General features: G+C 37.5%; 2 protein-coding genes across 4 annotated transcripts in view; both read left to right on the forward strand.

Annotated features, from left to right (window-relative positions):
• The first annotated feature begins 3,944 nt into the window (after window positions 1-3,944).
• Window positions 3,945-5,668, forward strand: LOC128745192 (zinc finger protein 664-like). The gene is made up of 4 exons (XM_053842210.1): window positions 3,945-4,099; window positions 4,248-4,864; window positions 4,919-5,002; window positions 5,054-5,668. The coding sequence occupies exons 1-4, from the start codon at window positions 4,077-4,079 to the stop codon at window positions 5,608-5,610; spliced, it is 1,281 nt and encodes a 426-aa protein (XP_053698185.1). The 5' UTR covers window positions 3,945-4,076; the 3' UTR covers window positions 5,611-5,668.
• Window positions 5,669-11,490: 5,822 nt separating this feature from the next.
• Window positions 11,491-14,589, forward strand: part of LOC128732778 (E3 ubiquitin-protein ligase RNF19B-like) — a 96,772-nt gene continuing 93,673 nt past the window's right edge. For all 3 annotated transcript variants that reach the window (XM_053826149.1, XM_053826165.1, XM_053826159.1), the window contains exon 1: window positions 11,491-12,009. The gene's annotated coding sequence lies outside the window, so the exon portion shown is untranslated. The remainder of the gene's footprint in view (window positions 12,010-14,589) is intronic.

Consider the following 14,589-nt stretch of genomic DNA (forward strand, 5'->3'; position numbering starts at 1 on the left):
TGATTGATAAAATTGTTATTCATAAGTAGCACTAATATTTTGATCAATCGCTGGGGGATATTTAAACAGAAATTAGCAGCTAAAGCTAAAATGACCCACGATTGTGTGTGACCCATGATTGTGGACTGACTAGTCGAAAAATAAAAAATATCATCGAGAAATCAAATGCAGAGCGGTAAAAACCATCCTGCAGAACAAGTGCATATTCTTACTAAGTGTGAAATTTCGAAGGAAAAACATAGAAATTACCAATTAATGCAAAATGGAGATATTAATGTGACGTTGAATGTAGCAAAAAACCAAAGCGATGTGACAGGAGAAACTTTACGAAATCCTTTAGGTATTGAATGTTCAGCCAATCACTGTACATACAAGTATAAATAAATTATTGATAATTTTTTTTGCTGCGAATTAAATCAAAAGAAAAATTACCAAAGATAACAATCCTAGTAAATATATTGCTACTGCTAAAAGTTGTAAAATTTTCTATTGCAACCATACATAATAAAAGAAAAGTCCAGATCACAGATATTCTTCAACGACTTATATTACGAAGATTCCATCTAGATATTTCAACTTCCACGCGAAAATTATTAGCGTGGTTTTCTTCTACGTCTACCACACAGGTTTGCAATTTAGTAATTTGAACCATCAGTTTCTCATTATTGCCTCCCTACTGCACCCCTCCTTGCATGACGAGCATATTTTCAATGTGATTGGTAAGAAGTACAAGATAATAATTATTAAAATATGAATTTGCGGGGCACAATAACTAGCCATACAAACCAAATAACGTATGCATTAAAAATGGACTTTTTTTCGGATGGTGAAAAAAAACTAAGACAGCTAATTGAGTTTGATAAATTTTCCATGGAAGGTAATTATATTAGCTTACTTGTAAAAAATTCTACCCACTTGCGAGTGGCCTTCTAGGGTTGCCAAGTGGCCGGTTTTTGGCCGGCCCGACCGGTTTTTCACTTGCAAAGCCGGTGGCCGGTCAATTCAGCAAAAAGGCCGGTTTTCCGACGTATGAAGTCGGATTAGTACTTTTTGCCTGGTTTGTTAAATTTTCTGATAAATTTATTACCAATCCTGAACAGTGGATCATTGAAGATAGCTAGTTTTGCAGTGATAATACCTTGCTTCTGGCGGTAATATACATTAAATTGTCCACTAGCGCCAAAAGCAAGTAGATGTCACTCAAAAACTAGCTATTTTCAACAATTTACACGGAAAACTGTCTAACGCACATTACACATTACAGACTAATATCCCAAGTAACCAAGAGTTCGAATAATGGTGTCTAACAAGGGTTAAACAGCTTTATGTATATCAATCTATAACTTGCTAAGCAGCGTCACTTTTAAGTAATTAACCGAACTTTCAAGCTGTCTTGGGTTCACTGCATATAACGCTAAGCAGCTTCGAAATAAACTGTCAAAAACTAAGAAAAAACAAATTTAGCAGCACTTCTATGTTCTATTTTTATACTTCTACTTAACTTCTATATTCGTTGCATTTGCCTGCTGTTGGGTTTGAACCCGGGTGCTCCGCGTTGTAAACCTATACCGATCCACTGCGTCACCTTTGTCGTATACAAGCGATGTGAATTTTGCCAATGAGTTGTTAAGTAAAAGTTCGATTTAGAACTTGCAGCAGCTTTATGCAGCGCGAGTTAATTATAGAACATAAAGTTTGGAACCAGGCAATTAACTGTAGTAGTGAGATACCGACAGCATATGCTACACAACACAATAATGAAGAGCATTACATTCTAATTTATATTTGTAATTAGAAATGTGCGAGGATTAAATTTATTCAAGTGAAATAAAAATTAATCTCCAATAGTTTCAGGTTCTGCTGGTTTGATCACCAGAAATATAAACAAAAAAGCAACACGCAGAACTTGTTAGCAACTAAAGTTACTTCAGAACTTCATGTAGCATCCTAATAGCTTTGAAGTATCTATGAAGTACTCGCAGCACTTCTTAAAGCATTTAGTTCCACATATACTTGATATACACTACTAATTAGCGTGAAAGTTCCACGGAACTGAATCTGAACTAATTATGAACTTTCGAGTTCGCGTGTCAAGTAATATTCGAACTTTTGGTTGCTTGGGATGCCGTCACAACCCACCACCCCCCCTTCCCCCCGCATTTTTTGAAGGCAAGACCGACCGGCCGGTTTTTGTAATTTTCAGACTTGGCAACCCTAACCCATCCAAGCGAAAGATCCTCACTTGGATAAAACTTATGTCAAATTAGTTGGGAAACTATACTGATGATGTCGCTGAAGGCGCAGAAAATTCTATACTAAACTCACAACAGCTAGCTTCTGGCGCTAGCATAACGCTTATAGTCCATATATACTAGCGCCAGAGGAGCCAAAGGTTGTCAGTGTGCAAATCAAAAGAATCATTTAGTTGGGAAACTATAGTGGCGGTGACGCTAGCATATTAGGTGATTTTAATTTGAAATATTATCCAAGAATTCCCGAAAAATTTGTTCCTGAATGGATGTCTGTTCTCTGTGTCTCGCACACGATTTCGCTCAAAGAAAATGAAGTGAACAAGAAGGGCAAGACGGAAAAAGAAGTCAAACACATAACTTATGAATCATAAGTTGATTAAACTAAAAGCCACTCTAGTGTCAGATTAACAGTACAAAATGCAGTATGTTGCATAACAGTAGTCTAAATAGTCATAAAAGAGGCAATATTGATAATCTTGTTTCATATATCATTCATTCGGGTATCAAAAGCGTTTCCCTTCGATTTAACGTGAAATGAAATATTTCATATGGAAAACACGTTAAACAACCATGTTTTTCCAACAAACCTTCAATAAACATAATAGTCACTGCTTTTACACTGCAAATCCACGTGTTTTATCATTAGATCATATCCTGTTGCAATCCACATGAAATTAAGGTGTAAATTTTTATAAATATTTCACTGGTTTTACACGTTTAATCAAAGGGTAACTCTTATGAGATGTCATTCTAATTGAAATTCACGTGGCTTTCACGATGAGTTGATGTGAATATCAAATCATCTCAAAATGTTTTAGCCATGGTTTTACCATTGAATTTGAATATGATTCATGTGTCATTCCTATATCATTCCATATATGGAACTGTAGTGATATGCACGAGGAGAATATCGATCGGATCCAACCCCCTGGCATCTACTATGTTTCCTGTAACCGCCACAAAATGAGGTGGCGCTACAGACGTTTTGCTTTCAATACGCAGCATTCACACGGCAGCGAAGTGATGCGATCAAGCCAACAAAACATAATCACGTCGAAGTGAAAAATTTTATATGAATCTCAATAAGAATTCATCGATAAAAATAATTTACTTTCAACTAACAGAAAACGTCGCCTTTAAGACAAGAAATAAATAATAATGTAACGAAAATTACGTCTGGCGTTGCAGAAATATCGTGTGAATCGTTCTTTTACACGCACACTAGTGATCCGATACGTATAAAAGTGATCCAGTGATCCAGCTATGTTGGCTTCACCTATTTTGTTCGCAAACGTCAAAGTTGCCACCGGGGTGATCTGATTGATCGCACGAGTATAGTTTTTTCGGTGTATGTGAAGCTGAAAAACGAAATATTTTTAGATAGAATTAACAAAAGGGCGAATGTCGCAAATGTAAACAAACCGGGTGAGAGTTACTTTTTGCTGGACCAGCATAGGGAAATCAACCCTCACTCGGTTTGTTTACGCTTGCGACATTCGCCCTTTTGTTAATTCTATCTTCATTTTCTCGGGAAGCACATTCTTTTTACAGCGGATTATTTACGTGCCTAGCCTTGTCCTCATCACCTGTATATTAACTTTCATTGGATTACTATATGTATGACAGTTCTAATTGTCAATGTCGTCGTCGTCGTGTGAATGATGTGAATAAACAACTTTATTTTCGTTCCAAATACAAAACTTGTGGGATCACACTCCATAAGCAATGAAATTGTAATGAAATTCGTGAAAATATTTTATTTTGTTAAATTGGTTATCTCATTATCGCTATGTAGCCAACACTGAAACATGAATGTAATCCACAATGGCTTTGGTACGCTGTTATCCGTGAGTATTACCAAAACCTCCAGTAAACCCCTTTTTCTGTTGTAATTGTAAGTCAGTTCCATGAAATCAGTCAGAGCTCACCACCAGAAACTGCACGGCGTATTGATAAAACACTAACATTTAAATAAATCGCATTTTTCTTCCTCAGTCCCGGCACCTGCAGCTTCTGTGCCGCTCAATGTACAGGAGCCTTTCGACATGTGTTAGCAGTCACTGAAGAGCACCAAGAGCAAATCCAGTCTGTTCTACAGAAGCTGAATTTGGCATCCCACTTTCGAAAACAGTTGTTCTATGCGACTTGCGATATATGCCGCAAAATGATTACTACAGAACATCGGATTCCGGAGGTTTGCTTCCAAATTCGACCTAGCGCCGAGTTGTTAGATGTTAAGGCGGAATTGCGCGAGGAATTAGATGATGCTGACGATGAGCATTCCGACAGCGAAAACACGATGGATGCTGATGAACCGTCACCATTCCCGCTAGAACCAACAACCGAAATGCGTGTTCGGGGTGAGAATGGTGAGATATTTGTGATTAATAGCATTGGTGAGGAGGAGCTGGATACCGGAGAATTTCAAGGGTTTGATCGCCTTTTCGAACATGTACGTCAGCTAAAAAAATGTCGCAAAAGAAGGGAAACTGTGCCAGAAGTTCATCCATTGAAAAAGAATCGTGCAATGCCAATTCGGCATCGATGCCCTTACTGCAATAAGGGATTTGCTGACAAGTGTCTAATGACTACACACATTCGGTGGCATACTGGTATAAAAAAGAATTTCTTTGCTAACGTACGTGTTATATTATTGATATTTTTAGGTGAAAAACCATTCAAATGTAAATACTGCGGTAAAGGTTTTTGTGAAAACTCGAAGCTTACACTTCATGTCAGGACGCACACAGGTAAGATTGATCAAAAGAAAAGTCTCTAATTCAACTGAAAATGCATTCCAGGCGAAAGACCCTTCACATGTCCGTATTGTCCAAAGTCTTTCACACAGTCAGTCACGCTTAAAATACACATTCGTGTGCATACCCGTGAAACACCTTACGTATGCGAATATTGTAATCGAGGATTTACCCAGTCGTACAATCTAACCGTTCATCTACGAACACAGCACAACCAGATTACAGTATACCGAGGTCGCGAAGTAGGCGTGATACCCGAGCATAAATGTCACATCTGTGGTAAAATCTATCGGTCTTCAAAAAGTTTCCAACTACATTTGCAATTACATGATACGGGAAAGCTCTTCGATTGTCCGGATTGCGGCAAAAAGTACACATATGTGCACAAATGTAGGGCAAACGGTGAACACGTCGAAGAAAAGAATAAAGCACACGACTGTAAAATTTGCGGTCAAAAATTCAAACATCAACAAAGCGTGGTATATCACATGAGTAGTAAGCATAGGCAGTTTGAACATGAACATGAAGATAAAGCGTCAACGGCAATAAAACTTGAAAATGATGAATGCCTGCACGCAGAAATGAACGAGAGCAAAAAGTGATCGTTTGAATATTCCAAGCGGCCGCAATCAAAATAAAAAGTATCCCTAAATTTACATATTAAGCAGTATATAGTGCATGTTATATTATAATATCACGATTATATGTAACAGTACTGCAGCAACAGCAGTAGATACGAGTACGTTTCCCATCGATCGCACAACTCAAGAACATCACTGCCCATGGATTCATAGTTGACATAAGAGCCAAAATGACCGAAATCTGGCTTTAGTTTTCAAAAGGTCGCATAATCAACCCTTTTACATGCATTATGCGACCTGAAAACTAAAGCCAGAAATGTACTTTTTCGGTCTTACGCATTCTTAACTATGTAATATACATGCCCAATGCTCAAACATTTGCTTGTTCGAAAATATTCGAGAAATTTGGTAAAATAGAGCTACTCTGCATATAGTTGACGTAACTCCTCGCATAATCACCTAGCATAGCAACCTACTTTTCACGGGCTTTACGCCAAGCTATGAGAATAAACAGCCGTTTATTCGCATGAACTGGCGTATGCATTTTTTGAGTACAATAACCGAGAAATGAATCACGAAACCCTATCGGCCCTCTTTTGACTAATAATCTCTACTAATTTGACAGATTATTTGATTGAAAAAGTATACAGTTAAGATTATATGGCCTTAAACATTTTTCCCGATAAAAATGCGTTTTCTCAACAATGATAGTGTTGGCCGTTACGTCAACTATGCATCCATGGGCAGATCAGGTTGGCGTTAAAAATTATCATATATACTCGATGGTTGAAATCCGATCTTGGAGCGAGAAGGCTTCGTGTAACGAATAGACTCAGATACATCAGAATCTTTCGTTAGCACATCTGGGGTACCGTAAAGTAGTAACTTGGGTCAGTTAATACTTATCATTTAGTCAAACGATATCATATTGATTCATAAATCGAGCTTCAAAATAGTAGCATAATTATATAATGATATTCAGAGATGGTTCGATCACTTGGATCCAATTTTGATTCATTTGACAGTGCCTTCTCAGTCGAGCAAAATTTGACAAAGTTATATTTGGGACATTTGCAGAACTAGGTAGTTATTCTATACAATTTTGCTAGTTAAAGTTTTACTGTATTTTGTGTTGTATCTACGGTACTACAATGCTGGTAGCTCGTTAATAGCTAACTCAACGTTTACTGAGATGAGCTCTCAGCATTGCAGTGCCGTAAATACAAAAGATAGGTTTTTAAATAGGAATAACGGCAATATGAGCTGAACATTTCTCTGGTATTTTTTCAAATAGACCTATATGACAATGAAAGATTCTCTTCGCATCTCCTCTCTTCCGCTTTTTACGGCTACATAAATGCATAGAAAAGAAAATTTTCAAAACATTTAGCTAACTACCCTGGTAACCAACAAGCATTAGTAAAAGCAGTAAATCAATCGTTCATTAGCATCCCTGGCGTTTTATACTGCAGGTTGCTGTTTATCAGCCTTTTGACTGCATAATTGTTGTAAATTGGCATCCACAATTCTATTTAAATTCTTCTTGTCGGTAACTAGCTGCAAATAAGCATCGTCAGCACTATAAGTGGGCTAGCAGTAAAGTAGCCGCATATTTTGCCAAAATAGCATTCAAGGCAACTTAAATGCTTATTGGCTTGCATTTAAATTGCATTGAAAATGTTTATTGGTTACCTGGGTACTGACACCGGCAACCGATTCATGCAAAGCTAATGTGTTAAAATGCATTAGTATCGCCGTAAAAGCGGAAGAATGGAAAAACGAACAGAATCTCTCATTGTTACATAGATCTATCTGAAAAATTACCCGAGATTTGCTTCTTTTCGCTGTTGTGTAGGCCTAGAACAGGATCTATGTTTTGTACTAGAAGGCACGGCCGACGTAATTTGTTTTTGTAGAACTGCGAGCTTGCGTGATGCGTCACACTCGCTGTTCATAAGGACTGCGGAAGACCAGTTCCGTATTTTGTATTTTAACGACTTCCGACGGATTGGTTTTTCGAACGAAAGTGAATGGTATTCTCCATCCCGCCAGTAAAATTAAACGGCCAAGCCAAATCATTTAAAACAAGTCGAACGAAATTAAGATCCGCTGGAAGATAAGGGTTTAACCACAGAGAACAGACATCCAAGCGAAAGGTCCCCACTTGGATAAAACTTATGTCAAATTAGTTGGGAAACTGTAGTAATGATGTCGCTTAAGGCGCATAAAATCCTGCACTAAACTCACAACAGCTAGCTTCTGGCGGTAGCATAATGGTTACAGTCCATATATACTAGCGACAGAGGAGCTAAAGGTTGTCAGTGTGCAAATCAAAAGAATCATTCAGTTGGGAAACTATAGTGGCGGTGACGCTAGCATATTAGGTGATTTTAATTTGAAATTTTATCCAAGAATTCCCGAAACATTTGTTCCTGAATGGATGTCTGTTCTCAGTGGTTTAACATCTTTAATATCATTATTGGTATCGGTCTGCCGGCAACTTGCCGAGAAGGTTTTATTTTATTAGTCGGGGTCGAAATCAAGTCGGAATAAATTAAGGGTGTAGACTGTGACCAATGTGATATATACAGGTATGGCAATGTTGGTTAAGTGGTTTAGTGCAATGAAGAAATTTCATCATGGTGTGGGTGGAATCGTAAATCGACCAATCACGATGAAGCGTGACGTCAAACTCCAAAAACAAACCCCATTGTCCGACGTGGTTTGTTTTTGTAGTTTGACGTCGTTTTCTGATTTTTCGCTACTAATACCATCAAATGTCTTTATCTGCCACACCTTTTTAAATCTCATTGACTGTATACTGCCCGGTCTGACACTGGCAGATACAATGAAGTATTCCACCACGCACACATATAAGGATTTTTTGACATTAGCTGAGGCCCTCGCTGAGGCTGTTTGCAGTAGGAATAATATCAAAAACATCAAATATCAAACTCCCGGATCCTCTCCTCCACTCTTCGCTCCGCCTCTCACTCCTACATAACCGATCCTCAGCTAATGTCATTCTGGTTAGTGACGAAACCGCAAATTACTTCATACGAAATTCAACAGATAAAACTAAACAAGTCGTTTCTCAGCAAAACATCACACACACTATCGTATATATTTATGATTCGAAGCAATGATTCACCGTCATTGAATTGAAGCCTTATTCATAAATATTGGGCAGCAGAGATGCCAGAAATGAAGACATGTCTTCATTTTGAAGACATTTTTGTTACAAAAAAGTGAAATGTCTTCGCTTGAAGACATGTCTTCACCATGCAATTTAAATGGGCGGAAAGCCGAAGGAAGACAAATCTAGATAGAATTAACAAAAGGGCGAGTGTCGCAAATGTAAACAAAACGGGTGAGAGTTATTTTTTGCTGGAGCAGCATAGGAAAATCAACCCTCACTCGGTTTGTTTACACTTGCGTCATTCGCCCTTTTGTTAATTCTATCTTCAAATGAAGACATTTTTCCTTGATTCGTGAAGACTTCAAAAAATCACCTAGTATCCCTGTTAGGCAGTGCATGCAAAGATGCCAAATATTTGAAATTTCTACTAAATTATTTTAAAATTTGTTTTTTTTTGTTTGTTCTTCATATCAATTTTAAATTCAAGTTACATCCTGACTAATTACAGAAAAATTTTATCTAAAAGTAAAATATTGTCAATTGCAAGGAAAATTGTACCATCCAAAGTGCGATATCGCTCATAAAAGTACTATTTTGCATTTAATCGTTTCGGTCTCTTCGGCGCATTTATTGCTTGGAATATAACGAAAAAGTGCGCCGAAGATACCGAAACGATTTAATGCAAAATAGCACTTTTATGAGCAATATCGCACTTTGGATGGTACAATTTTCCTTGCAATCAGCAATATATTGTTAAAAATATATTCAATGAATTTAAAATTCCGGAGTGATTCCCGATTAAGGCGCAACTAGCAAAATGTAAACAATGAGAAATATCACTGAAAATTTTCAAGTACATTTTCAAGTCGTAATTTAAACAAAAGTGACAAAAATCGAATCTAAAGACATAAATTGGTGTAGAATAAAGCAATCTTATAATTTCACAGCAATACTGCATTAAAACTGTACATGCAAGCTCAAAATCTAAGTCTTCTAGTTGATCTAATTCTAGTCACCTGTTTACAAAACGATTTGCAAATAAGCCTGTTATTTCATAACAATGAAAGGGGCTAAGCTGCGAATCGTCTTTTGTTTTTATTAAACACTTCTATCGCCCATCACCAAAAACTTGTTTTAAATAATTTTATCAATTAAAACAGAAAAAAGGATTCTTGCCATGAATATTATCAGTCTTTGTAAGGCTGATGGTACTATAAAACGATTTGTTTCCATTTTGCCAGTTGCGCCGTAATCGCGAAACACTCCGGAATTGTTTGGAACTTGAAATCAAATCCTAAAGAATTCATAACAAAACTAAAATTTTCATCAAATGAAGATAGAACCAATGAAGAGCGAATAGTTTGGATGTTTCAAACCCCGTAATAGGGTCGAAAAATCTTGTTCACAAATCAAAAAATAATTTCTAATAGACCATTTCATATGACAAGCGACAAGGTAAACGTGCTGATATTGATATTGCGCTTTCCCGTGATGGAATTTTAACAATCCGCATCAGATGACCCCACGGGAAAGCAATATCAATATCAGCAATGTTGTTAGTTCGTAAAATGGTCTATTAGGTATTATGTAAAAATATCGAACAAAATAGAAACTCATTTCAAAAGATCACGCCTAAAAACAAGCACCGAGTTCGGTAAAGTTTTATCGAAATCTTAGCAGCTGAACGTTCGATACAATTTTTTATGACACCGAACTGTTTACCGAAATTTTTAAGAGTGAATGAAAGCTAAAAATAGAAATAACCAAAAATTAAGGACCCAACGTAAAAATAAAAACCACCCAAGGGTACGTCACTGAGAACATTCCATTCACCTCATTCATAGAAATTTTGTTCAGTCTGTGCCTTACTGTGCCGCTGAGGTGCTGATCGTGTGAAACCTGCCAAACTCGCCTGCGCCCAGCCAGACTGTTTTGATCGTTTTGACAATAACAAACATTGGCCGGGCTGCCAATTTCTAACATTTCAAAATTTAAATGTCAAAAAGGTGGGTCACAGTGTGCCATGAACTGTGAAATGAATGTACCGCAATTGTAATCAATGAGGTAAGCTGTTCCTTAAATTGAGCCGGCAACAATGTTCTAAGCGATTTACCCTTGAAACCACCCCACTGTCACAAATGTCATTCCCATACATTTTTCGTGTATCCAACATCTCAACTAGCCAGAGATGCCAGAAGTGAAGACATGTCTTCATTTTGAAGACATTTTTGTTACAAAAAAATGAAATGTCTTCACTTGAAGACATGCGAAGACATGTCTTCACCATGCAGTTTAAATGGGCGGAAAGCCGAAGGAAGACAAATGAAGACATTTTTCCTTGATTTGTGAAGACTTTTCAAACAATCACCTGGCATCCCTGCATCTAGCCCACAACAAACTGTGCCTCGGACAAAATGTGTGAGTATCCCGCTCTAACTTCAGCCTCGGATGCATCTGTATTGGTAAGCTCTCGAACAAAGTTACTTTTTTGCTTTTTTTCTTTTTGTGTCGGACGTGTAGGAAGCGTAAAAAGATGTTCCGCTTTACCCTTCAGTTTCATACGCCTGATAAAAACTGGAACAATGCAGTTTAAATTGTAGCATTGGCATCCCTGGAAAAATTGCGTAGCGCTACTTTGAAATGTGATCCACTAACACTGAAACAGTTCGGTCTTCGAACAATGTACTCGTGTAGTGGTATTAGAGCAATCATTGAACACTGCATCAGTAGTGCGGAAGGTGTGGAAGCGGAAGGTTTCAGTTTCGTGCCAGAGTGCTGCAGTCATCGCAACTTTTATGTTGCTTTGCTGTCGTGTGTAGTCGTCGTTGCGGACGGTCGTGTTTGTGCGATCGTGGTAGATTAGCTTACTGCCTTTGACTGTTCTTGCTTCTTGGCACAGCCGTTCCAAGTACTCCGGATTCGTCCCGTCGTCGTCGATGCTCTATATCGCCGTGTAGTGCAAATTTTCCAGCAGTTCCCTTCGAGTGAATAGTAATATTCTGATTGTGCAAAAGTGTTTTCGTGGCAGAAAATCATTCGTTCAAGTGCTTAAACAAGCGGTGAAGGAGCCATCTGGGCCTTACTGGGCTGTCGGCCATCAGCCAAAGTGCGTGTGAGTGATATTTCGAGAGACAAATATAGGAGTTTCGAATTTGATGTCAATCGTTCTGGGGAAAGTTGTTTTCAATCGTGTTTCGTTGGCCTAATAACTACTGCTATTCTGAACGTGGATAGACAACTTCCTGTAGCGCAGAGTTAAAATTGGAGACATTTTGAAGCTGGTAAGTTGGTGGCTGTCATTTTGTCCATAAGTGTTCAACAAATCAGAAATGCTTTACAGGTTAAAATATTAAGTTTCACTCTGAGAAAAAAAGACATCAGGCAGATAAGATACAATGCAAAGTTTTTCTTGCGTGAATGAGAGGAGCGATTAGACATGTCTGAAAATCTGTCTTATACATTGCATAGCCGGAGTGGAAAAGCATCCCAATGATGTGCTGTAAAAAGGTCTATTTTTAGCACGAAGCAGGATAGGTTTCGAACATTCCGCATCGTTCGGAATTTGTTTCATGTCAAACACTTGACCAATGTTGCTTCAGGCTGAAATTCGGTTAAATAATTATTAATCTTATTCATTGCCTGGAATTCAATGATCGATTTGACTATGAAAAGTTTGGGTACTTCGAACAAGGCCACTCTATTTTACGTTGAGTAAACAAAACAAGTTTCCCTTCCAATTTCTTTGGTTAGAATTTTCAATTCATTGTTTTTCATCATTTAAATTCTGAACACAGCGATTCGCTGATCTCTTAAACATGAGAATATTGGGGAAAATCTGGATTGGAGTAAGAACTTAAACCGTAACTTCTTGTTTATTTACATCCATCGAAAGTATAGTTTGTCCACTACAGTGAAATATTTTAGTTGTATAGAGAGGCGAACCAGCCGCAGGCTGAAAAGCTCTTAAATAAAAGAATAATAATAAAAATTAGTAAGCGCTTGTTCACCCAAGTGATAGCTAGGTACATAATAGTTGAACAATCTAATCTTTAACAAAAGTGTTTACTAGGAAGGATTGTTACTCCGCGAAGATCGTTCTAGTGATGTCGTCGAATTCATCGAAGGAAGGAAACGGTATGTAGGAAGGGGCGTTTAGGGCTATGTTTTCATTTAACTTAACATTTAACTTGAAACATTTTGCCAAAACGTTAGCGTTGCCATTAACGATAATTTTAATAACTCTCAGTAGTGGAGTTTTTCCGTAGGTATGCGGTAAACATGCTTCTATTAAACCAATTCATGAATGCGGTAGTACGAACAACTTTGAAAACTACAGACCTATCTCTCCCAGTTCTAAACAGCATCTCAAAAGATTTTGAGAAGATTTTGCATCATTCGTTATACTGAGCTGTCCGTCATATAATAACTGATTATTACCTGGATTTGTGTGGAACCGATCAACCGCCGCAGACCTGATGAGTTTTGTAAGCAATATGCTAAAATGCCTAGAGAAACGTTAACAGATAGATGCAATAGATACATTCCAGCGTGTGTCGTTGTCCCGTTGCGACGAGGACCCGACTTTCATTGACATTTTGCTCCCGCTAGCAAAAAATACGTTTGTGATTAAGTTATTAAACAAGTTTTAAATTATGTCTATTAAATGTACTTTCTAACCTAGTATTTACTTTTTGACTTAAATTGTTATTTAGGTAGGTATAACAAGTTACATTTCGTAACGGGACACCATCGCAGAAATACCGCTTTTTCCACCATGTTTTAATATGTATACACTTCAATGTGCTAATTATTAAACGTTCTGTATGTTGATTGTGTTGAGAACTACATTTTCTGTGTAGTTCAATAACCACTGGTTCATATCCAGTATAATATGTGTTGAAATATGCAGTTTTAAATACCGATTTCTTAGTGACAAGTGCGTGGAATGTGTCAATATATGTAGACTTCTCCAAGGCATTCGATAAGGTACCACAGTTATTAGCAATTGAAACATTGAAGCGCATTGGTTTACCGGAATGGATAACCAACTGGCTGTTATCACATTTAATCGGTCGCACTGCTTTCGTGAATCTGAACGGAACCAAATCGTACTGTTTCGATATGCCTTCTGGAGTACCACAAGGCAGTATTTTGAGTATATTCAACATAGATTGAATATTATATATCATAAAAGAATAAATGAACATCAAAAATTCATCCTGTTTTAACCTGGATTGAATTAACAAATTCGCTATTATAGAATCATATCTTCATCCTCACCTTATTTGCTCTCATTGAGTCCAACAACTATCAATCTGACTGAAGTATGTGGAGCGTCTTAGTAGAATACGAAACCTAAAATTAAATAAAAAGAGGAAAACTTATCTAATTTAATTCTACTATGTATATTTTATTCACGACAGATACGTATTTAGCCTGCGACTTGCAAGCTTCCTCAGTGTCTGTTTTCGAAGTTTTTATTCAATTTTAACTATCAATCTCACAATCCCTCCCATGGGTAGGTGGTTTGACGCGTACTTCGGCCAAACGACCTAAAAATTCTTAGTTCCGCATGTAGAATGTTTATAGTTTAAGTTGGATATATGTGTAGTATGTAATTTAGCTTTATGTGTAGCATGTGTCTCGTAAAGCGGAATGGAGCGAAATCGAACGGATTTGATTTTAAATTCAATCCGTTTGGGCCGAAGCACCGGGAGGGCTTACTCAGTTCCCTAGATGAATTGCTGGTATGCACAGAAATTTCTCTAGAAAACTGAAACCAAATCCTACCCACCATTCATGAGATTTTGACTTACTCATGAAAATTAAAATGTATCGCTAGTTAGAACGAACGAGTGTTC

The sequence above is a fragment of the Sabethes cyaneus genome, chromosome 1 (assembly GCF_943734655.1).
Source record: "Sabethes cyaneus chromosome 1, idSabCyanKW18_F2, whole genome shotgun sequence".
NCBI classification, from domain to species: Eukaryota; Metazoa; Arthropoda; class Insecta; order Diptera; family Culicidae; genus Sabethes; species Sabethes cyaneus.